General features: G+C 36.9%; 2 protein-coding genes and 1 pseudogene across 2 annotated transcripts; all 3 read left to right on the top strand.

Annotated features, from left to right (window-relative positions):
• Positions 1 to 4,060: 4,060 nt before the first annotated feature.
• cldnf (claudin f) lies at positions 4,061 to 6,989 on the top strand. The gene is made up of 2 exons (XM_048160501.1): positions 4,061 to 4,595; positions 5,750 to 6,989. The coding sequence occupies exons 1-2, from the start codon at positions 4,115 to 4,117 to the stop codon at positions 6,514 to 6,516; spliced, it is 1,248 nt and encodes a 415-aa protein (XP_048016458.1). The 5' UTR covers positions 4,061 to 4,114; the 3' UTR covers positions 6,517 to 6,989.
• A 153-nt stretch (positions 6,990 to 7,142) lies between these two features.
• Positions 7,143 to 18,700, top strand: LOC125248555 (claudin-4-like). Its single transcript, XM_048160502.1, has 2 exons — positions 7,143 to 8,149; positions 17,362 to 18,700. Exons 1-2 carry the CDS (start codon positions 7,643 to 7,645, stop codon positions 17,968 to 17,970), a joined length of 1,116 nt encoding a protein of 371 aa, XP_048016459.1. The 5' UTR covers positions 7,143 to 7,642; the 3' UTR covers positions 17,971 to 18,700.
• A 440-nt stretch (positions 18,701 to 19,140) lies between these two features.
• Positions 19,141 to 19,965, top strand: LOC125248261 (annotated as a pseudogene).
• The last annotated feature ends 4,432 nt before the right edge of the window (positions 19,966 to 24,397 follow it).

Below are 24,397 nucleotides of genomic sequence, written 5' to 3'. Positions count from 1 at the left end.
AGAATCCTGGCAGCAGTATTCTGTATGAGCTGCAGCTGTCTTATGGTCTCTTTTGGGAAGGCCAATGACTCTTCACTGGCCTTCCCAAGAGAGTCCATTACAATAATCCACCTGCTGGTGATGAAAGAATGAACAAGTTTCTCTAAGCTTTGACTGGAGACAAAGCAACTAATTGTTTTTTTAATTGCTTTTATATGACTACTGAAACTCAGGTCTGACTCCAAAATCACACCAAGATCCCTGACTTAATTTTTAGTTGTCTGACCCCTACAGAGTCAAGGTATGCTTTCACCTTGAGATCTTCATCTTTGTTTCAATGACTTCAGGAAGCTTTTTATTTCATCAGTGCATTGGCACAAGGTGTCAATGGGGCTGTAGTCGTTAGGTGATAGGGCTAGGTAAATCTGGGTGTCATCTGCGTAACTATGATATGCAATTTGGTTCTTTCTCATTATTTGGCTCAGTGGCAGCATATATAAGTTGAACAGGAACGGTGCAAGAATTGAACCTTGAAGGACTCCACATGTCATGGATGTCCACTCATGTGACTTATGGTCACCGATACTCACATAATAACCTCTCCCTTCTAAGTATGACCTGAACCATTTAAGGACCATCCCAGAAAGACGGACCCAGTTTTCCAGCCTGTCAAGAAGTATGTTATGATCAACAGTGTCAATCGCAGCACTGAGGTTGAGTAGTACCAGCACTGATATTTTGCCTGTATCGGTATTTAGGCAAATATCCAAATCCAATACAGTATCTTTACACTCTAAAAAATGCTGGGTTAAATATGGACAAAATCAGAGATTGGGTTGTTTTCACCCAGCCATTTTTTTTCAACCAAATTTAGATTTATTTTTTTAGCCAGCAATATAGTAATATAGTAAAAGGCATGTTTTTCCTCACCCCAAAATAGGGGCAAATTTGTGGGGTATTTTAAGCTGAAACTTGACCAGACCAGAGACTTATATTACATCTTGTGAAAGAGGGCATAATAGGTGCCCTTTAACCCAACCTGCTGGGTTTGTCCATATCTGTCTAAGCTTTGCCTAGTTCCACATTGAAAGCACGAAGGCTATCTTTATAGTTGTTATAGTGAATTTCAAGTTTTGTCTTTCGCCACATGCTCTCAGCTTTTCTGCTCTTTTTTTTTATATTTTGCACTGCTGTTGAGTTTCTCCAAGGTGCTTTTTGTATGCTTCTCAGCACTTATCTACTTCATCAAAAAAAAGGTAAAGAAATCATGCAATAGCCCTATATATTTCCAACCATAATCACCCGAAGAAGTTTATTATAGAAGTTTGTTATTAGTATATTTTTAAACTAAAAATAGGAAAGTATACTTTCAGTCTACTTTTTATGTACTTCTCAGAAATATTAAAATTGCACTTAAGTATACTAGACTTCTACTTGTACTCAATCTTTTGATCGACATATACTTAAAATTAAAAATAAGTGTTCTAAGTATACTTGGTTTGTGGTTGTGTTTACTCTTTAGCCTATTAAATACTTTTTTCACATAGTTTTACATAATGTCTTATCACATAGTTTCACATACTTTCTTATAAACTTACATTGTTCGAAAATATTGTTTAGTGGCTGAACGGCGAACGCTGACTCTGTATTGGCTGGCTCCTGCGTCAGTATCACACGCATGTGTCGTTGTGCTCACATGAACAGCCTCGGTCAATACTGTGCCGGCATTTTGATGTAAACACGGAAGGTCGCTGTGTTCACTGCGCAAACTGCATAGGAAACTGACAGGAAAGAGGAAAAATTGTTGAATAAAGTTGTTATTTTTGTTTTGTTTTTTGCGCACAAAGAGTATTCTCGTTGCTTCATAACATTAAGGTTTAACCACTGTAGTCACGTTGACTATTTTAACCATGTCTTTACTACTTCTCTGGACTTTGTGGACCAGATTTACTAAACAGTGCAAATTAGCATTAGAGCACAATTCCATAAAAGTGCCGTTGGGAGTGGAAATTTCTTTGTTTGATTTACTGACAAGGCACACACAGAGAGAACACAGATGCAACACCTCATTTCCATAATGACAAATGCAATCTACCAAGTGCAGCGCAAATTACTGTCTGTTTTAAGACATGCTTTTTTGGGGCGTTAAATAATAGGGCAAATACCAGTAAACTGACAAGTGCAAATCTTAGTAAATCGCGTTGCGTGATTCATTTAAATACTCTCCTACCATAAATTTAGCGTCTGAGAGGGAAACTCCTACAAATGCATATGCAATAAGCTCAGCTGCAAAGATAACTGTGTCCACGCCTTTTCAGTGCTATCACTGCATGTCTTTAGTAAATCCTGACAGTACATTTTTAACACCAAAGGAGGGTTTGTGCTGGCACAAGCTAGTAAATTGGGCCCTGAATGTGGTAATTTCATTGCTTTTTATGGGAAATAAAAAACCTCTTGGATTTCATCAAAAATATAATTTGTGTTCCAAAGATGAATGAAGGTCTTACAGGTTTTGAATGACATGAGGGTAAGTATACTAATGACAGAAATTTCATTTTTGGGTGAACTATCGCTTTAACAGAATTTTTTGGCTAGCCTTGTTTTCAATGTTATACAGTAGGGGGTGCTATTACGCATCTTCTGAAATAGTACAGAATCTCCGGATCAAAACACAGGTGAAGAAGAAGCAGAAACAATTGGTAGTAGACTGCTAACGCAAATGTAAAATAACGCAATCATCAAACATTAAACAGCATATAAGTTCAAAACTGTAAATGTGATGTTAAGTTCACTTAAAGGGGCTATATGTAAGATTTTCACTTTAATAAATCATAAAAATATCCCAATATGTTTACAGATATTTAGAACACATGCTAAGTTCACCTACTTGTTTCTCAGAAAAACAATGATACTGCCAGACATTCTACTTTGAAATGGGCATTCCATGTTGGAATGTCTTTAGGTGCGTTCACGCAGCCTCGTCATTCCTGTAGTTACGAGATTCTAGCTTGTAAAAAGCATTCACGTCCTCGTAGAGCTCGTAATTACAGCTCGTAAGCTCAGAGTTTTCTGAAAGCTCCCACATGTACCACGTGGCCGCTGTACCACCTGACCACTGTAGATTCATGTAGGCCTTGATAGTGGTGCCATAGAAATGCATAATTCCCAGTCCAAGGACCAAAAGGATGTTGACAGCTCCGAATATAACGTCACGTGTTGTTATCTCAAGATTCCGGTAAATAAGAGGTGATGTGAACGCAGCATTTGATTTGGTCTGTGCGAAACCATGTGCTGCCAGTTTATCTAATAGTATTTCGACATCACAGGTTGCCAGTTGACAGAAAACACCACGTATTGCAGCCATGGAAACCAGCAAACAAACTGGGTCAGAGAATCGCATTTTCTACCTGAACTAAAAAGCCTCATATTAAAACACAGATAAATCAACTCATCAGCTTAGAGTGAGTAAGTCTCCTCAGATTTTATTGTCAATTGTGCTCCCTCTTGTTGCGTGTCCTCAAGCTGGCAACCGGCGTCTTTGAAGGAGGGGGCGGGGCAAACAATATTTTGAATTTGGACTGCAGTACCTATTTCGACCACTGGGTGTCATTCCTACATATAGTCCCTTTAAAGAAAACTTACAAGTATACTTGCAGTATAAAACTACTAAACAATATAGTTTACTGAGAGTATACTTCCAAGTACACTACAAGTATACTGGTCTACTAGTATATTGATATTAGTATACTTACAACATAAAGTATACTTAAAATATACTTCAACATTACTTAAGTTATATAACATAAAATGAACTTGAAGTATACTTCTTTTTCGTAAGTGCACCCATCTAAAGGCCATATATTTTCACAGTTTATTGTCAGTGCAAGGTCATTTTGAAGTTTTTTTTAACTGACTTTGAAGGACCTTGAAGTGTTGCTCTGCTTTGTCAGCTCCTTTTGTTTTGTGTTTATAGTGTAATCAGCCAAATGTGAAATCATAGGGGCTCTCCATAGAAATCATCAGCTTAGGACAACCAAACTCCACCCATTCAAACATTTCCTATAAATGGCAAACATGTCTGGTTTGCACACTTTTGGCTACTTTATCACTGTAAAGGCAGGCCTGTGATTTAAAAATGGTCTCCCAAGGACTCCAGATTATGGGCATGGCCACAGCCATGCTGGGTTGGCTGGGGGTCATTATCGTGTGTGCTTTGCCCCAGTGGAGGGTGTCTGCATTCATTGGGGCCAACATTGTCACAGCACAGATCATCTGGGAGGGCATGTGGATGAACTGTGTGGTACAGAGCACTGGACAAATGCAGTGTAAAGTCTATGACTCCATGCTGGCGCTCAGTTCTGACCTTCAAGCAGGCCGGGCCATGATCATCATCTCCATTTTGACTGGACTCTGTGGAATCGTAATTTCTATGGCTGGTGGGAAGTGCACCAACTGTATTGAGGACCCAAGGTCTAAAGCAAAGGCATGCATCATTGCAGGGATTCTCTTCATTGTTTCTGGACTTCTTTGTCTGATCCCAGTGTCATGGTCAGCAAATACGATCATACAGAGCTTCTATAATCCATTGATGGTGGAGGCCCAGCGGAGGGAGTTGGGTGCAGCTCTGTATATTGGCTGGGGATCTGCAGGGTTGCTCTTACTGGGAGGAGGAATACTTTGTTGGAACTGCCCGCCAAAGCAAGAACGCATCTACAACCCCAAGTTTACTGCTGTGAGGTCCAGTTCTACTCCGAGAGAATTTGTCTAAGATGCAGAATCCATATGACTGGCCTTAAAATGTATTGCAACTGCATTGAGCTCACAGAGCTGATTACTGTATGTCAACAATTCATCTGTAGAATTACTTGAGACATTGTTTTTTACATGTAATAGCGTAACATTTTCCTTCTTCCTCATCACAATTGCAAAGAATTATCAATACATATCTTTGAAAAGAGTATGTTAAGTATGCCACTACATATATCATTTAATACTTTCCTTAGGATGAATTCTGTAAAATATTCTGTAAAAATGTTCTTTTTTATGTTGGTATTCCAGTAGCTCAAACAAAGTGCTAGAAACATCATGGGAATGCTTGAACTGCTAAAATGTATAACCTAAATGCAGTGCAAGTTCCTTTGGATAAAAGTGTTGGCCAAATGCATAAATGTACATATTACAGGTTTTATGGTGGGATTATAAATAGGTTTATTTATTTACAATGTCTACAATAATACCTTTTGCATTATTCTGTATTTTTGTCATGTATATTATGTCATAATAAAAAATGTCATAATGTACAGGCATCAATAAATAACAATGTATCTAAAGTCTTCAGACTGTGATGTAGGGTTTTAATTAAAACAAAAGTTCACGCAAGTTTAAAAACTCTTGGGCAACAGTACACTTCCAATATACTGTACTTTTACAATTTTTTCTCTAAAAATAAATAAATACAAAATAATTATGAATGAATCTGATGGCATTGGCCTCTTTAATATATAGTATTTGACATGTTCCACATTCATTGGAATGTCATTGCTCTGTGAAACAGTTAAGGCAGCTATATGCAACCAAAAACAATACATCTGAGTACTGAGTAATGAGCACTGAGTAGGCTGCATATTTTAAGAATCTTGCTTTGGAATCTTGTTCAGCAGGATTAAACAAACAACTCTGCAAGACTCCTCCCAAATGAGGATCTGTGTCAAACACGCCACCACTTCCTGCTTGTTTCTCAGACACACATGGATTAAGACCAGACCAACAGCTGATTTTGATTGTGCCAACATCATGGGAAGGATTGCTAAAGAGGTTTCTGGCCAGACCCTGTGCTTCATTGGTTTTGTTGGTATATGTGTCTGTTGTGGCATTCCCATGTGGCGTGTCACTTCGTACATTGGTGCCAACATTGTCACGGGCCAGATTGTCTGGGACGGCTTGTGGATGAACTGTGTAATGCAGAGCACAGGACAGATGCAGTGTAAAGTACAAGACTCAATAATGCGACTGACCCAGGACTTGCAAGCGGCACGTGCGTTGACCATCATTGCAATAGTGATCGGCTGCATTGGAATGCTACTGACGTTTGTGGGTGGCCAGTGCAGTAGCTGTCTGAAGAAAGAGTCCTCCATGGCCAAAGTGCTGATCCTGGGTGGCATCCTCTGCATTATAGCTGGAGTTGCCTGTCTTATTCCGGTCTGCTGGTCCGCGGCTGTCACGATCTCAGATTTCCAGAATGTTCTCACAATTGAGACACAAAAGAGGGAGATTGGTGCATCCATATACATAGGCTGGGGCGCCTCAGCGTTTCTTCTGTTTGGAGGGATCATTCTGTGTACTTCCTGTCCACCGAGTGAAGATATGTATCCAAATTACCCAGGCATGTACCCCTACCAAGGACCTATGTATGGGCCTCCTGGAGCTTATATGCCTGCCAAAACATATGCACCTAGTGTAGCATATGCTGGAAGTTACCTTCCTAACAAACCTTATCCAGCCCCAGCTTACTCAGTTGTTCCGGGACAATATCTTTAGCTAATGGACCATTTTTTACTTTTACTGACACTTCTAAAACAGTGCTCCTCAACATTTTTGAATGAAATCTGTACTTACTTTAGTGTTTGTTTGAATAAAATGTATACATACAACAACAAATTGATTTAGCGACTTGCTTGCAGTGTCTTGCTAGCCTGTGAATGGAGATGATTTGGAAAAACTTGTTTGTCCACTTTCTCGACTCATTCCAGTTGTTCTACTGGCAGAGATGTTGTAATGCTAATTGGCAAATGAATATATGTATGTTTCACCACATAAAGTGAAATTTGTGAGTACTGTTGTGTTGTTGACTTTCTGTAAATCAAGCCTTCACTAATGTTTTTTTTTTTTCTTTAAGAATCTGTAAAAAAAAAAACAATTGCCTCTCCACCGGGGAATGTTTTGACATTGAATATAGCTTTGGATTTTTATAAATTATCTTGTCAATAAATATATTTCTGGATTATTACAAATGATCTTATGTTGTCATTTATACATTTATCATTAGTTAATTGAAACTTGAGCAATAAACCTAAACTGCCAACCAGTTAAAAATATTATTAAAATGCTCCTTTAATTTAAAGAAAAGTGTTGATGCAATTGTATTGTAAATTCTACTTGGAAAGTACCAGGAATGATGCCACGAAAGTGTAGTATTGTCAGTGTAGCATGGGTTTAGATTTTAACAGTAGTAAGAAAAGAAAGCTAACCAAAATATAATATTATGTGTATTCAAGAAGCCTTTAATTTGTCCTGCCATCAAAACATCTAGCTCTATTTTTAGCGTCATATTTTTTTGTTTTGAGTCTCAACAAGGCTTGTGATTGATACCTACCCAATCCTTTCGGTTGATGACTTGGCTCATTTGTATTTGTGCGACATGTTTATTGTTAAGTTCCTTGTTGATGCGCATCTCATCGAAACTAGCCGCTCTATCAACATTCCCTGTTGTGGAATCTGGTCAGGCTTGAAAATTCACCTTAACCTGGTTTCAGGTCCTTCCAACTGGGCTCCTCCCTTCGGAGAAAATCTTAAAACTCTGAAGGTCAGGACCAGAAGTCATTTCTACGATTAAGAGAAGAGCGAACACTTTCAAGCAAACAAAGCCAAGCAAACGAGAAAAAAAATGGTGTCTATGTGTCGACAGATCCTGGGCATGTCCCTAGGCATTATTGGTTTCATAGGAGCTATTGTGATTTGTGCCCTTCCTATGTGGAAGGTGACAGCATTCATTGGAGCCAATATCGTTACTGCGCAGACCATCTGGGAGGGCTTGTGGATGAACTGTGTGATACAAAGCACAGGACAAATGCAGTGCAAAATCTATGACTCCCTCTTGGCCTTACCTCAGGACTTGCAGGCTGCTCGGGCACTTGTGATAATCGCCATCATTGTGTGTGTCTTTGGGATCATCCTGGGAATTGCTGGAGGAAAATGTACAAGCTTTGTCGAGAGGGAAGACACAAAGGCAAAGGTGGCTATCGCTAGTGGTATAATCTTCATCGTTGCTGGAGTGTTGGTTCTGGTCCCCGTCTGTTGGTCAGCTAACACCATCATCAGGGATTTCTACAATCCCTTGCTCACAGATGCCCAAAGAAGGGAGATTGGGGCTTCTCTCTATATTGGATGGGGTGCAGCTGCACTGCTGATCCTGGGAGGAGGTATACTGTGTAGCTCCTGCCCACCTAAGGACGACAACTACGGCATCAAGTATTCTCAGCCACGGTCTGTTGCCACCAGCAAAGCCTACGTCTGAAAGAGATCAAGCATACAAAGACTTTTTACTTGCAAAGACTTTTTTTCCAACCTGTTTATTCCCACCTGCGGATTTTTTTTTTTTTTTCCAAGGAGAAGTAAGGACAGTGTCTGATATGACAGTTTATTTACTGAGGTTTTGTGCTGTGATTATACAGATCACTGAAAGAGAAAAATGTGTATAATGTGAGGAGAGGAATCAAACTCAGGGAAGCAGAGATCTGTTTATATATATATATATATATATATATATATATATATATATATAAACAAGCCATTCTTGCAATTTATGTTTAATATGACAATAGGAATAGTTTCATTAATCAGATTTTATAAAATGTGTGTTAATCTTCTTATCATTTTTTTAGTTATATAAATTAGCATTTTTTGCACAAAGATGTCTTGATCATTAAATTTGTCTTACTATTTGTTTATTAAAATAAATGGTTCTATAAAACAACTTATTGATACAGCATTGACATCATTTCATAATAATAGTTTGACAATACTGAATATTCTCATGTCCAAGAAAAGATCAGGTCATGCTTGTCTCTGACATGGTGACTAAACTGGTGAAAAACTTGTGAAAAAGATCTCCGGTAAAAACAACAACAACAACATTTTGCTGTAAAAGAAAACAATAAACAACGATCAGGCATGTTCAGTCTGTTTCCACTTCATTCAAAGAAATTAAGCAAAAATTATTGTTTCTGACACATATTATTTTTTTCCACTCAGTCACAACTAGATGTTATGTCATTAAAACAGTGTTTTCTCATTAAAACAATATGTTTTCCATTATAACGAGATATTATATCATTAAATTCATAGATAGCATATAACAACATTCAACTGAGCGAGGCAACTGTCCACGCATGGTGTCGCCAAGTCATGAGATAAAAGAGGATCTGCACGCAGCTCAAGTTACTGCCGGAGGAATAATCGGAATACAAAATGTACTTTTTTGACCTTATACTTTTTGTTGTAGAGGCATTTTTATTATGATTAATCTCCAATCTGTCCAATCATTGCACTCAAACCAGGAGGATATGACTCTTTTAAGATGAAGATGATCAAACCACTTATACTTTTGAATAATCAACTATGGCCTGTAAATATTTCCTTATTTTAACAAATTTATTATTGTTTAATTTGTACAGTCTTTAGGCTACTCATATTAAACGTTTTATGGAATGTATATCTAATTCTAATGTTGTGTAATGTGATATCGAAAATAAAATGTAAGCCTTTTTTAAAAGATTTACTAATTCCAATTGTTTAGTTAAATTCCATCAAATTGAATTGAATAATCCATAGGCCATAGGCTATATTAGCTATGAATTAAGAATTTTAAATGAGTAAAAAAAGCTTAATCAAACATTTTATTGCCTATAAATCTTAATGGACAAGGGGATGGACCGTTTCAGTGTATATGTGATTCATATTCATAGTTTAAAAAAAAAAAAAAGTGAAAATGTTTAAATTTATGAATATGAATCACAACTAAATGGTTCTTTCCCAATTGTTCATTTAAGATTTATATAAAATGTCTTAATAAAATTTATTTTTTAACTCATTTAAAAATTCTTAATCCATAATATGAATATAATATATAATAAGGATTATTCAATTCAATTTGATGGAATTTTACTATAAACTGAAATTTGTAAATCCTAAAAAAAATAGGCCTTTTTTTTTTTTTTTTTTTAAGTACCATTCTTGCATTTCCTTAATAAAAAGGTGGTCAGATTCTGAAGTATAGAGCATTTACATATGGCGCTTTTCCACTGCGTTGGTACTACTTGGCTCGGCTCGGTAAAGTACAGCTTGGCTCGCTTTACCTTCGGTTTGCTTTTCCACTGCAGTTTAGTACTTCTTCAAAGTGTGTGGGATTATAGCAAATAATATACACTAACAAGAAGTGAAACTCAATAGAACGTTCCATTGCAACGCCGGCACCCAGCAACAGCCCTGTGTTTCCGCCATTTTGGCGTGAAAGTGACTCATCGGTCCACTAGTTTCTATGGCAATATCAGCTGCTTTGTTAAAAAAAAAAAAAGAAAAGCTAAAATCCAACCTGAATGATGACAACACTGAATAAAATACTATCACTAGTGATCATCAAATCCTTTTAACAGTTTATTTTACAGACTTTGTGTTTAAGTCTTCCACTTTTTTCACAAAACCATTAGAAACCCAGTCAGTTTGGGTTAAAATTCTTTGAAGTTCAAGTATTAGCATTATAAACACTGTATTTTATACCAACATATGAAATTAAATTAAGGACATGCTTCAGAAAAATTGGGAATGTTGGACAATAAATATATAACAGAAAATAACAGCTTGATTTTGCAGTGTTGTATATGTTAAAGACAAATTGTCCAAAAAGTGGGAATTATGTGATAACGGACACAGCAATGCATCATGTATTATAAGATCATTAGGCTATGTTTGTAGCATGATCCATTAAAACGTACAATAGCCTATTTCAAATCAGATAGTGGAGTAATACTATTATTATAAGGTCTGATCTATATTGTTCACTGTAAACATGATGATCTTAAATGTATTAATTATTAATTTACTATTAATACATGTGTAAAGTTGCATAAAACAGAAATACTCAATAAAGTAGGCTAACTAGGCTATGTTACCTCAGATGGGTGAATGGTTGGATTCCACAACTGGAAAATAAAAAGTATATAAGACAATACAACATTTACTGTTGGTGCCATAAAACTTACGTGAAGGATTCTATGGTCCAGTAGGCACTTTCACTCCATAATGGTGGCCATGCTACCGGAGCGCCATCTAGTGGCTGTTGCCCAAAAAGGATAAGAGTTTCGCCTCTTGGGTTCTGTACTATTTGATTATAGACTGATCATTATAGTTGCAACCAAGCATGCCACACGAGTCCTGAAAAGTGAAGCCAAAGCATCTCGATCGCACCCAGGTGGCTGGAAGCAGTATAGGTAATAAACCCCGCCCTCTCCATGTATTCCAGTGGGACGTGAGACAAACTAAAGAATTAAATTACACTTCAAATATTTTTTTTCCAAATACAATTTCTGTCACATTAGGCAGTTTTTATCACTGGTGTTAATTCAAGTGTTCGTTCTTTAAATAAGTTTGGTTTTAGTTAGTTAATTGATGCTATAAAAACGGGGGTGTGACGTCGTGATTGACAGCTGAGGTTGACAGCTTCTCTGAGTGAAGTAGTCATTGAGGTGCCATCTGACTTTTTTGTGGATCTTTGCGAGGTGACTGGAGTTTTAAAGGTGCTAAAGAGGATGTTTTGTTTTATACATTTTTGCAATATTACTTGAAACTGTCTTTACTAACTGATAAAAGACTATTTATTAGGTGCACTGAAAGGAATAATATTAATATACATCATCTGTGCACGAGGTAGGGCCTTAAAAACATCAGCCAATCGTTTACGCGATCATCGCGTAAACGATTGGCCCTCTGGCTTGTCAATCACTGCCGTGACGTTCCTTGTGAGAGACGTGCGCGGATTGGCCCTCTGGCTTGTCAATCACTGCCATGACGTTTCTTGTGAGAGACAAGCGTGGCTGCGCGCTCCAGTAACTTTCCACACTCCACAGGCGCCGCATGCAATGTTTTTGTCCGGAGACAGGAGTAACAACTGCAGATTATGAGTTACCTGCGGTGAGTCCGACATAATGAATCCACTAACACGATACAGCGAATGCCGGTGGTAAACACTCGTGTTCCAATACTCGTGCACGAATTTTGGCAGGCGTTCCCTCGAAAGGAGGGGGGGTTGTTCTTACGCATGCGCTCATTCCAAAAACTCAGTAACAGTCTTTGGTTTCTCAGTCGACGAAAATATCCTCTTTATCACCTTTAATTTTAATTTCTACATTTCCATAACTGTTTATTTCACACCGAAATAATAAGTTGTTCTGAGTATGGATGGGACGTTGATATCGTGGCTCCACTTTGTGCTCACTCATGCGCAGACTCGAGACTTAAGATGTTAGCACCATATAGACACACTGGCAGCTTCAGTTACTACAATAGAAGAGCGTGAAGGTGCGTTGTCCATATGTTTTTACAGTCTATGGTTGCGATGCCTCTACTGCCGTGGATCCACTACTCGGCTTCCAACGAGAAAAACATCTGCACCTCGTCTACTGACCACGATACAGCCATTTCTTTTTTCAAGTTGTGGGCGACTGTCATTTAAAGCAAGTCATTTTGCAAACAAATGATACTGCGGTGGCTGTTACTGACTATTTAAATTTAGCGGGTTTGGTGTCTCGTGTTTCAAATCCAATGACACTGGTAGTGACGATTCTCTCGGACCAGTCAGTGATTTGCAGCATTTACACATCACATATCGGTACAGCACACTTGAACCTCAACCGAGGGGGTACTATTTAAGCAAGCCATCCCATGCAGTGGAAAAGCTCCAAAAAGTATGCCTAAGTGAGCAATACCGAACCGTACCATGCAGTGTAAAAGCGCCAAAAGAGTAGTCTTGACTGTGCACGCATCTTTAAATATGATAATGAAATATTCAGAACTGTGATTAAGGCACTGATCTAGGCTATATAAATTCTCTATTATAGATCAGTGGATAAAGGCACATAGATCTGTTTTTGGCATGTTTTTTCACTACTATTAGGTCCCAAGCCCTGAAAGGACAAAGGATTTTTTTCTTTCAACTTCTACACCCATAGTCATAAGCTCCACCCAACAGGTAGTTGGCTATTATGGGTTGTTTGTAAAACGCATGCTTTGGAATTTGATATACTACTGGCGAATGGCGATACATCCAATTACTTCCAAACTCAGTCAACATGAAGCCAAGACATTGAGGATTCTAAACTGTTGACGGACTTTTAAAAAAGGGAAACAAGAAGTGTGTTATAACTTCTTTATACATTGACTGATTTTGATGAAATTTCAGCTATATGTTCGTTGAAGGAGGCTGATCACATGGATGTGACTATTGTGAGACAAAGTCGTAGTGCCACACTCTAAAAAATGCTGGGTTAAAAACAACCCAAGTTGGGTTGAAAATGGATAAACCCAGCAATTGGGTTGTTTTAACCCAGCGGTAGGGTTAAATGTTTGCCCAACCTGCTGGGTAGTTTTATTTAACTCAACTATTGTTTAAAAATTATTGTATTGCTTAATTAAAATTAACCCAAAGTATGTTGGAAATGAACATTTATTAATGTTCAATGAATAATTATTAAACAATAAACATTTATTAAATTGCTTATTAATAAATTTATATTAATAAACTATTAAACTATTACATTTATATTAATAAAATATTAAAGCTTATTAATAAACATTCACCTTTTGTCTATTATTGTTGGCTCTAATTGCATCTGGTTTTTAATTTCCCAACTATTTTGGGTTCATTTTAAGCTAGCCATATAGCAATTTTTATAAACAATAGTTGGTTTAAATAAAACTACCCAGTAGGTTGGGCAAACATTTAACCCAACCGCTGGGTTAAAACAACCCAATCGCTGGGTTTGTCCATTTTCAACCCAACTTGGGTTGTTTTTAACCCAGCATTTTTTAGAGTGCACCAACTGGAAGCAGGAAGTGTGTCACTTTCAAAATGCTTTGAAATCACCCTCCTACTTTTACCTGATTTGCTTCTAACTTCATCAGAATAATGTTGAGACATGGCAGATGTACACCTGCAAAAGGATTCTTGATATCTTAAATACTGTTGCATCAAACTTTAATATTATTTTTTGGGTGTTTTTGAGACTAACTGGTAAACAGTTAAAAAAATGTAAATAAAAAAAAATGTTTTAAAGTTAAATGTAATGTTTTAAAGTTAACTTTAGTTAAAGTAACTCTTTCATTGCTCTGACCTTGTCTTTTTTCTAGTTTAAATAACAAAATAAAGGCATAGAACCAGTTCACTGACAACATAGTTTTACATATATAAGAAGTTTAATAATTAGTATAATAAAAATGTAAAAAGACATTAAGATAAATTTCTAGCTGCAAAAGACAACTTTGCACTCATTTCAAAGTGACCTATGACATCATATGACATGAAATTCATCTAAATTAGCAAATTATCTCATGGATTTGGCTGTTGTGGTTCACGGTCATAGTGGCACCATGTTGCTGCAGTAAATGTGGTGTATTCAAACGGCTTTGAGAGTTCTTTTACATTTACCCGGTTTAAATGCATATTGCCCATTGTACACAGTTTTCCTGAAGCCACCGGGGTGGGGTGGTGCCCTTCATCACTGCATGCAGCTATACTTGTTATTATTAGGGGCCAAGCACCGAAGGTGCGTAGGCACCTTTTGTAATTGTTGGTGTTCTTAATATTCTTCTTCTTCTTCTGCTCTGGGAGTCTGTGGCAGCCCATAGAACCGTATGGTAAAAAGTTGTGAAATTTGGCATACTGATAGAGGGCCGTCTAAACTATCACCCGTCCAAAGTTTCACTCATGTTTAGGCAAATAAATTTTGAACCGTAAGGGCTAGAAATGAGATTCTTTTTTCCTCTGATTCCTTGGCTCAAGACGCTATGATGTCATTTTCTGCCATGAAAATTTTTCAGCCATTTTAAATTTTCCCGAAAAACCTACTTTTTCTAACTCTCCTAGGCCGAGGAGAATTCACAAAAATTGAACCAGATAATCTTCAGACCATGCTGACAAAAAGTTAAGAAATTCAAGTCAATTTTTGAAACCCTTTTCAAAAAACACGTAAACGAATTATACTTAGCACTTCCAAAAATAAATATAAGGCTGTATCTACGTAATGCTTTATCATATCATCACAGCCATGTCCTGAGGCAACATGCAGTGTTTCGCAGCAGCACCACCTTCTGGTCCGGAGATACAAAAATGGCTATTTTTGCTCATAACTTATGAACGGCTTGTCCAAAAATCATAAATGTGGTCTTGATTGAGTTGGGGCGTCATGATATCCAATTTTCCCATATCAGCCCTTTTTGTCATCGGCCATTTCGAATTTTGTGCTAAAATGCTGTAAGAAGCCTGAGAGGGAGCCTTGGGTATAGTTGAGGGGCTCTATAGTGCCACCACATGCAGGCTGTGGTCAGGATGAAGTTTCTCTTATGTGCACGAAATTTGGTATTGTCAGTGATGATGTCATTATAGGACAAAGTTCAGTTGGATTTATCTGACTCCTCCAACAGGAAGTCAGCTATCTTGGATTTCCAGTGGACTCCATGGTGTCTCTAACATTTCCAAATTTATTTGCCGCGACTTGAGAAATTAACCGTGACGTAACACTGCTGTGTGTTGCTTACCTGAGTATAACCAGTTTAAAAATAAACAGTGCACATCAAACAAAAGTATGGTCAAAAATCACTGATGCCAAGCCCCATTTTACCCAGTCGTGAAGTTTGCCCTGACTATGGATTTGAATATAGTGCAAGGGCCCTCCATCCCCCTGTGACAGGGGGACACCTCATTGGTTTTGTTTTTGTGAGTTTGAACTGATTGCCAAAAATTAAAATTATGCTGCTCAGTGGAGAAAGAGCACCTACTGATGGATAGAAATTATTTTGTTATATTAACCTAAGCTAGGGGTGTGCGATATAACGATTTTTGATCGTGGATGATTAAAATGTCTCCACGATCTGCTTATGAAGAAATATCGTAGTATCGTGCTATAGTGCTTTCTATCAGTTGCAGTTCCAGTGCCTCCGTCTCAGCATACTGTTCAACGTGACGTACATTCACATCACATTTTAACGTAGCGGTAGAGTAATATTCGCGGGACACTTCAATCAACAAAAGTTCATTATTTCATGTGCCTTGCCTTGCTGGGTTAAACTTTTCTTTCGCATGCTGATGCCCTGTTCTGACATGCGTTTTCCAGAACACGTTCACCCAAAGCGCACAGGCACTCTGTCAAACAGCGCCTGATTAGCTACTAAGTTATCTTTAGAGTCCGATTGCTCTAATACTGTAAAATATGCACGAAGTTTACATAAACACAGTTGATTATGTCTAAAGTGAAAGTAAACATTTGAGAGAAAACTGGATGTGTGGCTACGCAGGTCTTTAAAGTGACAGAGCAGCCTAATATTAACCATGCGGTCGCTTGTCCTTAAAGGGATAGTTCACCCAAAAATTAAAATTCTGTCATTATTTACTCACTGTAATGTTATTTCAAAACTGTATTAATTTCTTTCTTGTGTAGAACACAAAATAAAATATTTTGGAGAATGTGGGTTAACCAAACAGTTGCTGGTCTCTATTGACTTCCATGGTAGGAAAAACATAGTCACTGTAGACCAGCAACTGTCTGGTTACATTCTTCAAAATAACTTTTATTTTCAACAGAAGAAAGAAACTCATTAGGGTTTAAAACAACTTGACAGAGTAAAATATGGCAGATTTTTTGGGGGGTAACTATCGCTAATTATCCCTAAAGAGAAAATCACCCACTGCTCTTGACTGAGAACTTTAATACATTAGCTTTATTAAGAATCAATGTATAATTTATACAGTGAAGTCTAGTGTTAACAAATAATAACAAATAACAGATAAAAAGTAATGACAAAGATTTTTATCTTCGCCACTTTGGCCTAAATATCTGCCATTTTAGTTTTATTTTATATTTTGTAAGGCTTTATTTTTAAAATAGGGAAATTAGTTTGGCTGTAATGCTCAGTCACTTGCAAAATAGCAAAAACAACATGAAGAATCATGATAAAATCGTGAATCGTGATTTTCCTGAAAAAAAAATAGTGATATGATACTTTTGCCATATCACCCACCCTTAACCTAAGCTAAAAACAACTTCACTAAATCCCTATAAAGGCCTGTGATCTACCTAATCCTTTCCGTTGATGACTTGGTCCATTTGTATTTGATAGTTCCTTGTTGATCTGGCTGTATCTACCTTCCCTGCTGTGGAATCTGGTCAGGTTTAACCTGGTTTCAGATCTATCCAACTTGGACTCCTCCCTTTAGAGAAAATCTTAAAACTCTGAAGGTTTGAAAAAGAAGTCATTTCTACGATAAAGTGAGGAGCAAACACTTTCAAGCCATCGAAGCCAAGCAAACAAGAAACAATGGTGTCTAAGTGTCTACAGATGCTGGGCATGTCCCTAGGCATGATTGGTTTCTTGGGAGCTATTTTGATTTGTGTCCTTCCTATGTGGAAGGTGACAGCATTCATTGGAGTCAGTATTGTGACTGCTCAGACCTTCTGGGAGGGCTTGTGGATGAACTGTGTGATACAAAGCACAGGGCAAATGCAGTGCAAAGTCTATGATTCCTTGTTGGCCTTGCCTCAGGACTTGCAGGCTGCTCGGGCACTTGTGATAATCGCCATCATTGTGTGTGTCTTTGGGATCATCCTGGGGATTGCTGGTGGAAAATGTACCAGCTTTGTCGAGAGGGAAGACACAAAGGCAAAGGTGGCTATCGCTAGTGGTATAATCTTCATCATCGCTGGAGTGTTGGTTCTGGTCCCCGTCTGTTGGTCAGCTAACACCATCATCAGGGATTTCTACAATCCCTTGCTCACAGATGCCCAAAGAAGGGAGATTGGGGCTTCTCTATATATTGGATGGGGTGCAGCTACACTGCTGATCCTGGGAGGAGGAATACTGTGTAGCTCCTGCCCACCTAAGGACGACAACTACAACATCAAGTACTCTCAGCCACGGTCTGTTGCCAACAGCAAAGCCTACGTCTGAAAAAGATCAAGCACACAAAGACTTTTTACTTGCAAAGACTTTTTTTTTTTTTTTTGTAAAAACCTCTTTATTCCCACCTGTGATTTTTTTTCCAAAGAGAAGTAGTAGAAGGACAGTGTCTAATTTACTGAGGTTTTGTGCTGTGATTATATAGATCACTGAAAGAGAAAATTGTGCATGTATAATGTGATGAGAGAAATCAAACTCAGGGAAGCAACAGAGATCTGTTTTTTGTAAACAAGCCATTCTCGCAATTTGTGTGTATTATTATACAAGGAATAGTTTCATTAATCAGAAATGATATCTAATGGTTAATAAAATACAATGTCTATGTATGTTAACCTTTTTACCAAGGGTTTTTTTATTTTTATTATTTTTTATGTCACAAATTAGCATTTTTTTTTTTTTTTTTTTTTGCACAAAGATGTCTTGATCATTAAATTTGTCTTACTATTTTGTTATTAAAAGAAATGGTTCTCTAAAACAACTTATTGATACTGCATTGACATCATTTCATACTAATGGTTTGACAATACTTAATATTGTCACGTCCAATAAAACATTATTCATAAGATCATGCTCGCCTCTGACATGGTGTCTAAACTGTTGAAAAACTCAACAGAGATGTTGGCAAAGATCTCCTGTAAAAACAATATGACCAATTTCGCTGCAAAAAAAATAAATCAACATTTTGCTGTAAAAGGAAACAATAAACAATTATCAGGCATGTTCAGTCTGTTTCCTCTTCATTCAAAGAAATTAAGCAAAAATTATTGTTTCTTACATAACATGAACTCAATGAAAAATCTATTTTTTTATAGGGTGAATAGATATTATATGATATTCTATCACTTTGTTGTGTACCAGGCATTTGTGCCAGCATGTCAGCAAGTGATCCTAAAAAGCCACTGGAACAGCGCATTTATTAGAATTGTGTTTTGAAACATTATTATTTTATGCCAATAATAGAGCAATGTTAACACTTTAACATATGATTGGTTTTGTTTCTCTGAGATTGAACTGACTGCCAAAATATTTATTAAATAAAATGAGTGTAAAATCACCAGATCACTAAATCACTAGGATTTTGGTTGATATCCACCCATTTCTTTCAGTTGATGAATTGGTTCATTCGTATTTGTGACATATGTATTGTTCAGTTCCTGGCTGATGCGCATCTCACCGAAACTAGCTGTATCTGCAGTCCCTGCTGAGGAATCTGGTCAGGTTTAACCTGATTTCAGGTCCATCCGACTTAGACTCCTCCCTTCAGAGAAAATCTTAAAACTCTGAAGGTTATAACAGAAGTCATTACTACAATTAACAGAGGAGCAAACACTTCTAAACCAATAAAGCCAAGCAAAAAAAAAAAAAAAATGCGTAGACCATCTGAGAGGGCTTGTGGATGAACTGTGTGCAAACAAGCACAGGACAAATGCAGTGCAAAATCTACGACTCCCTCTTGGCCTTACCTCAGGACTTGCAGGCTGCTCGGGTACTTGTGGTCATCGCCATCATTGTGTGCATCTTTGGGATCATCCTGGGGATTGCTGGTGGAAAATGTACCAGCTTTATCGAGAGGGAAGACACAAAGGCAAAGATGGCTATCGCTAGTGGTATAATCTTCATCGTCGCTGGAGTCTTGGTTCTGGTTCCCGTCTGTTGGTCAGCTAGCACCATCATCAGGGATTTCTACAATCCCTTGCTCACAGATGCCCAAAGAAGGGAGATTGGGGCTCCTCTCTATATTAGATGGTGCGCAGCTGCACTGCTGATCCTGGGAGGAGGAATACTGTGTAGCTCCTGCCCACCTAGGGACGACAATTGTGGCAGAGAAAAAACAATAAAGAACTCTTAGGCATGTTCAGTCTGTTTCCACTTCATTTAAAGAAATTTGATCAAAATTAGACCAACTAAGCAAACATCATTGTTTCTTCCTTAACATCAGCTCAAAAAAAATCTATTTTTTTAAATGGGTAAATCTCTTTGTTGTGCACCAGGCATTTGAACCAGCAAATCAGCAAGCAGTACTAATCAGCTGTTGAAACAGTACATTTATTAGAATTGCAATAATAGAGCTATGTTAACACTTTAGCACCCAGTGGTAGATAATTTTGCAATATCCAGCAAGCTTATTTATTAAATAAAATGAGTGTAAAATCACTAGATCTATGACAAGAAAATAAGAAAAAGAGGCAGGAGAAACATAGTTTTGGGACATCTGCATTTACATGCACATGAACTTTAATGGCATCCCATTCTTGATCCGTAGGGTGTAATATGGAGTCGGCCCACCCTTTGCATCTATAACAGCTTCAACTCTTCTGGGAAGGCTTTCCACAAGGCTTAGGAGTGTGATTTATGGGAATTTTTGACCATTCTTCTAGAAGCGCATTTGTGAGGTCAGGCAGTGATGTTGGGGAGAAGGCCTGGCTCGCAGTCTCCGCTCTAATTCATCCCAAAGGTGTTCTATCAGGTTGAGGTCAAGACTCTGTGCAGGCCAGTCAAGTTCCTCCACACCAAACTTGCTCATCCATGTCTTTATGGGCCTTGCTTTGTGCACTGGTGCGCAGTCATGTTGGAACAGGAAGGGGCAATCCCCAAACTGTTCCCACAAAGTTGGGAGCATGAAATTGTCCAAAATATCTTGGTATGCTGAAGCATTAAGAGTTCCTTTCACTGGAACTAAGAGGCCAAGCCCACCCCCTGAAAAACAATCCCACACCATAACCCCCCCTCCACCAAACTTTACATTTAGAACAATGAGGTGAGGCAAGTACCGTTCTCCTGGCAACCGCCAAACCCAGACTACAGAGCTGAACCTGCTCTGTGATTTTACGTGGCTGAGTTGCTGTTGTTCCCAATGGCTTCCACTTTGTTATGATACCACTAACAGTTGACTGTGGAATATTTTGTAAATTTCACGAATGGACTTATTGCACAGGTGGCAACCTATATATATATATATATATATATATATATATATATATGTGTTAACGCATGTGTACTCTTTTCAGTTTTGAGTGTTAAAAATATTTAAAGGGTTCGTTGACCCAAAAATGAAATTTCTGTCATTAATTACTTACCCTCATGTTGTTCCAAACCCGTAAGACCTTTGTTCACTTTGGAACACAATTTAAGATGTTTTTGATGAAATCCAAGAGCTCTCTGACCCCTCCACAGACAGCAATTTAACCATTAAACCATTTTCAAGGCCTAGAAAGGTAGTAAAGACATCGTTAAAATAGTCCATGTGACTGCAGTGGTTCAACCTTAATGTTATGAAGCGACGAGAAACAAACAAACAAAAATAACAAAAACAAACAAAAATAAGCAAAAACAAACAAAAATAATGACTTTATTCAACAATTTCTTCTCTTTCCTGTCAGTGTTCTATGCTGTTTTTTTTGTTTTTGTTTTTTTGTTTTTTTTGCTGTTGTTGTTTTGTTATTATTTGTGAATAAAGATTATTTCACTTTCAGTTTGTTATTTGATTAATAAATGACAATAGCATTTTTAAACAAGTTTTTGACAAATTCCTAAAATATTTGTATATTCTCTTTATTATGACAGGTGGTCTAAAAAATTTATAATTTATATCTAATCTGTAACCATACCTAAATAGTAAAAATAGTAAATAGTAAAAGTTGTTTTAGCTCTTCTTATTAATCAGAATTTGGTCAAATACAGGTATAAACAGTTTTTGAGACCTCTGTGCCCAGGGCATATCAACATCATATTGCATCCCTAAGATTCATGAGTAACACTTTATAATACAGGTGCACTAGTATACATTAATTCATGCTTAACTAATGCACAAATAATCATGTTTTAATGTATGACTCATGAAGAACTAAACCATTAATTAATGATTACTGCATCAGCAACTAATAAAGTTTCTATATGATTAATAGATTAAGTAATATATGAATTGTTATTAATTAAATGTGTCATAATGTATTAATTCCTTAATAACATATTTTATTAACTAAAAGTGTAAGTTAATGTCTTAACTACACTCAAAAAAATGATTCTAGCTGCTTGTTCAGTTTATTTAAATAAAATAAGCTGAACCAACACAAATCTTTAGTTTTTTACTTAATTGGCATTTGCACTCAATTGTATTATGTTAAATGAAATTAAATTTGCTAAATGTTAGGTTAACCTAAACCATTTGTGTTGGGACGACATGAATCATTTATGTTGCATTGATTGAAACTGGGCAGTGGATTTCTAGTTCCCAGCATGCTTTGCGTAGGGAAAGATCAGGACAGTAAATGATGAACTTAAGTGCTGTTTAATGTGTTTTTAGTAAAGGGAAATACCTTTTAAAGTTTGATGTTCAGTTATATTTGACATTTAAAAGAGTTTGTTATGTCGATTTTTTTTGAGGTTACCATTATGCTGAAGTGTAGACCTTGTGGTTAGGCTATGGGTGGCTGCATGAAATAAATCTATGTTGTTCTCAACAAGCTTTAACTGTGCTAAAGCCAGTGATGAGAAGTTCTTTACCTGATCATTACTTGCATGCTATAAATGTTACTTAGCATATGAAAAAGTGATATTTTAGTTTAGTTTTTATAGAAATATAAATAAATTAGTTTGAGGGCCAGCACATAATTTACACAGTCTACATATGGTCATCAGCTTTATCCCTCTCAATGGTCATGAAACATGTATGTCTGTGTACAACAGCTATTCACAACCTAAGCACAAGCGCACATCTTCACCATGATGGTAACAAAAAATGTTTTATATATATACGCTACAAACTCTTTTAAATGTTCAAAATAACTAAACATTAAACACTTAAACACTAACAGGTCTTTCCATTTCCTTAAAAGTGCAGAAAACTTGAGCAACACTGCACAAGGGCACCAGTCTGAATTGCAATAGCACTGGTTGGATCAACAAGAATGAATTATGTTCAGGAAACATTCACAGAATATGTCAAATGAAACTGGTGTGATCTCATTCAATTAGCATGAATTTTACTCATCAGTACAATTAACCTATCTTAAGTTCAAATAAATCAGTTCAACTGTGTGGAAATAGGTGTCATAATTGAATTAAGTTAGACCAACAAGTTATTTTTTTGAGTGTACCACAATGGGTTATAGCCATTTACTTCAACTTCTAGTTGTCTGCTTTAATTAAACATTAACTAATGATTTACAAATGTATCATTATGTTATGACTTTACTTGTTGAGGCACATGATTATTAACTTATTTGTAATTTGTTAATGTGTTGAGAATGTGTTTGAAGGATGGGTAAGTTGGGCAGCACACAAATACCAGCACACCAGAATCTGAACTACAGATTGATGTTGCACTGTGTTTAAACTGGATGCGATCATTATCGTGTGATGCCGCAACAGCTGTTTACTGGACATGACAGACCATTGCAAGTCCATTTGTCCTTCATAACAGAAGTGACGTTTTGTTGTGTTGTGTTGTGTTACGTCGTGCCACATCCAGTGTAGAATCACTATCACTGATTGTAATGGGTTCTATTCTCTTTGTCTGGTCTTGACACAGTGTTAAGAAATAGCAGTGCCCGGCCACATGTTCTTAGTGTTCCACCTCAAGTTTAACCTGACACATTCCTGTGCCATGAACAACAAGGTTCTGAATGCAGCAGTTCATCTGGTACAGTGGAATCACGGTTGTAGATAGTTGGAAATTGAAATCCATGGCTTAGTGTAGATGTCAAAACCATAATTACATATTTATTAACAATTAGTTAATAGTCATGTGCCTCAACAAGTAAAGTCATAACATAATGATACATTTGCAAATCATTAGTTAATGATTAATTAAAGCAGACAACTGGAAGTTGAAATACATGGCTTCAACCCATTGTGGTAATTAACACATTAACTTACACTATTAGTTAAAAAAATATGTTATTAAGGAATTAATACATTATGACACATTTAATTAATAACATTTCATATATTACTTCATCTATTAATCATATAGACACTTTATTAGTTGCTGATGCAGTAATCATTAATTGATGATTTAGTTCTTCATGAGTCATACATTAAAACATGATTATCTGTGCATTAGTTAAGCATGAATTAATGTATATTAGTGCACCAGTATTGTAAAAAAGAAAGAAAGAAAGAAATCAGTAAATTAGCTCATTTCAAGAAATGAGGTTTGGAACAGTAAAAAAAGTTGCTTTGCTAATACTTTGGTTTCAAGTCCTCCCAAACTGGTTTGACAACTAGCAATGACATTATTAACAATGTTAACAACAGGATGTGGGTCACGTTACTTTTGGAAAATATTTCTGTCTTAAGATTAAGTACTGTATTTCAAATGGATTTATCAAATGGATAAAGAAAGCAACATTGAGTTCAAACTGTAGAAAGATTTTTTTTTTTTTAACATAGGCTTCTAAACATGTTTATTCAAACA

This window comes from Megalobrama amblycephala, linkage group LG16, assembly GCF_018812025.1.
Source record: "Megalobrama amblycephala isolate DHTTF-2021 linkage group LG16, ASM1881202v1, whole genome shotgun sequence".
Taxonomy (NCBI): domain Eukaryota; kingdom Metazoa; phylum Chordata; class Actinopteri; order Cypriniformes; family Xenocyprididae; genus Megalobrama; species Megalobrama amblycephala.
This window is presented reverse-complemented; position numbering and strand designations above follow the sequence as displayed.

What these genes read in the sequence shown, in the direction of transcription:
- LOC125248555 (XM_048160502.1), top strand. Translation starts at nt 7,643, where the DNA reads ATGGTGTCTATGTGTCGACAGATCCTGGGCATGTCCCTAGGCATTATT. An exon ending in CTCTCTATATTGGATGGGGT is followed by an intron (nt 8,150 to 17,361) that starts GCAGCTGCACTG and finishes AAGTGTCTACAG; the next exon opens with ATGCTGGGCATGTCCCTAGG.
- cldnf (XM_048160501.1), top strand. Translation starts at nt 4,115, where the DNA reads ATGGTCTCCCAAGGACTCCAGATTATGGGCATGGCCACAGCCATGCTG. An exon ending in GGCCCAGCGGAGGGAGTTGG is followed by an intron (nt 4,596 to 5,749) that starts GTGCAGCTCTGT and finishes CCAGACCAACAG; the next exon opens with CTGATTTTGATTGTGCCAAC.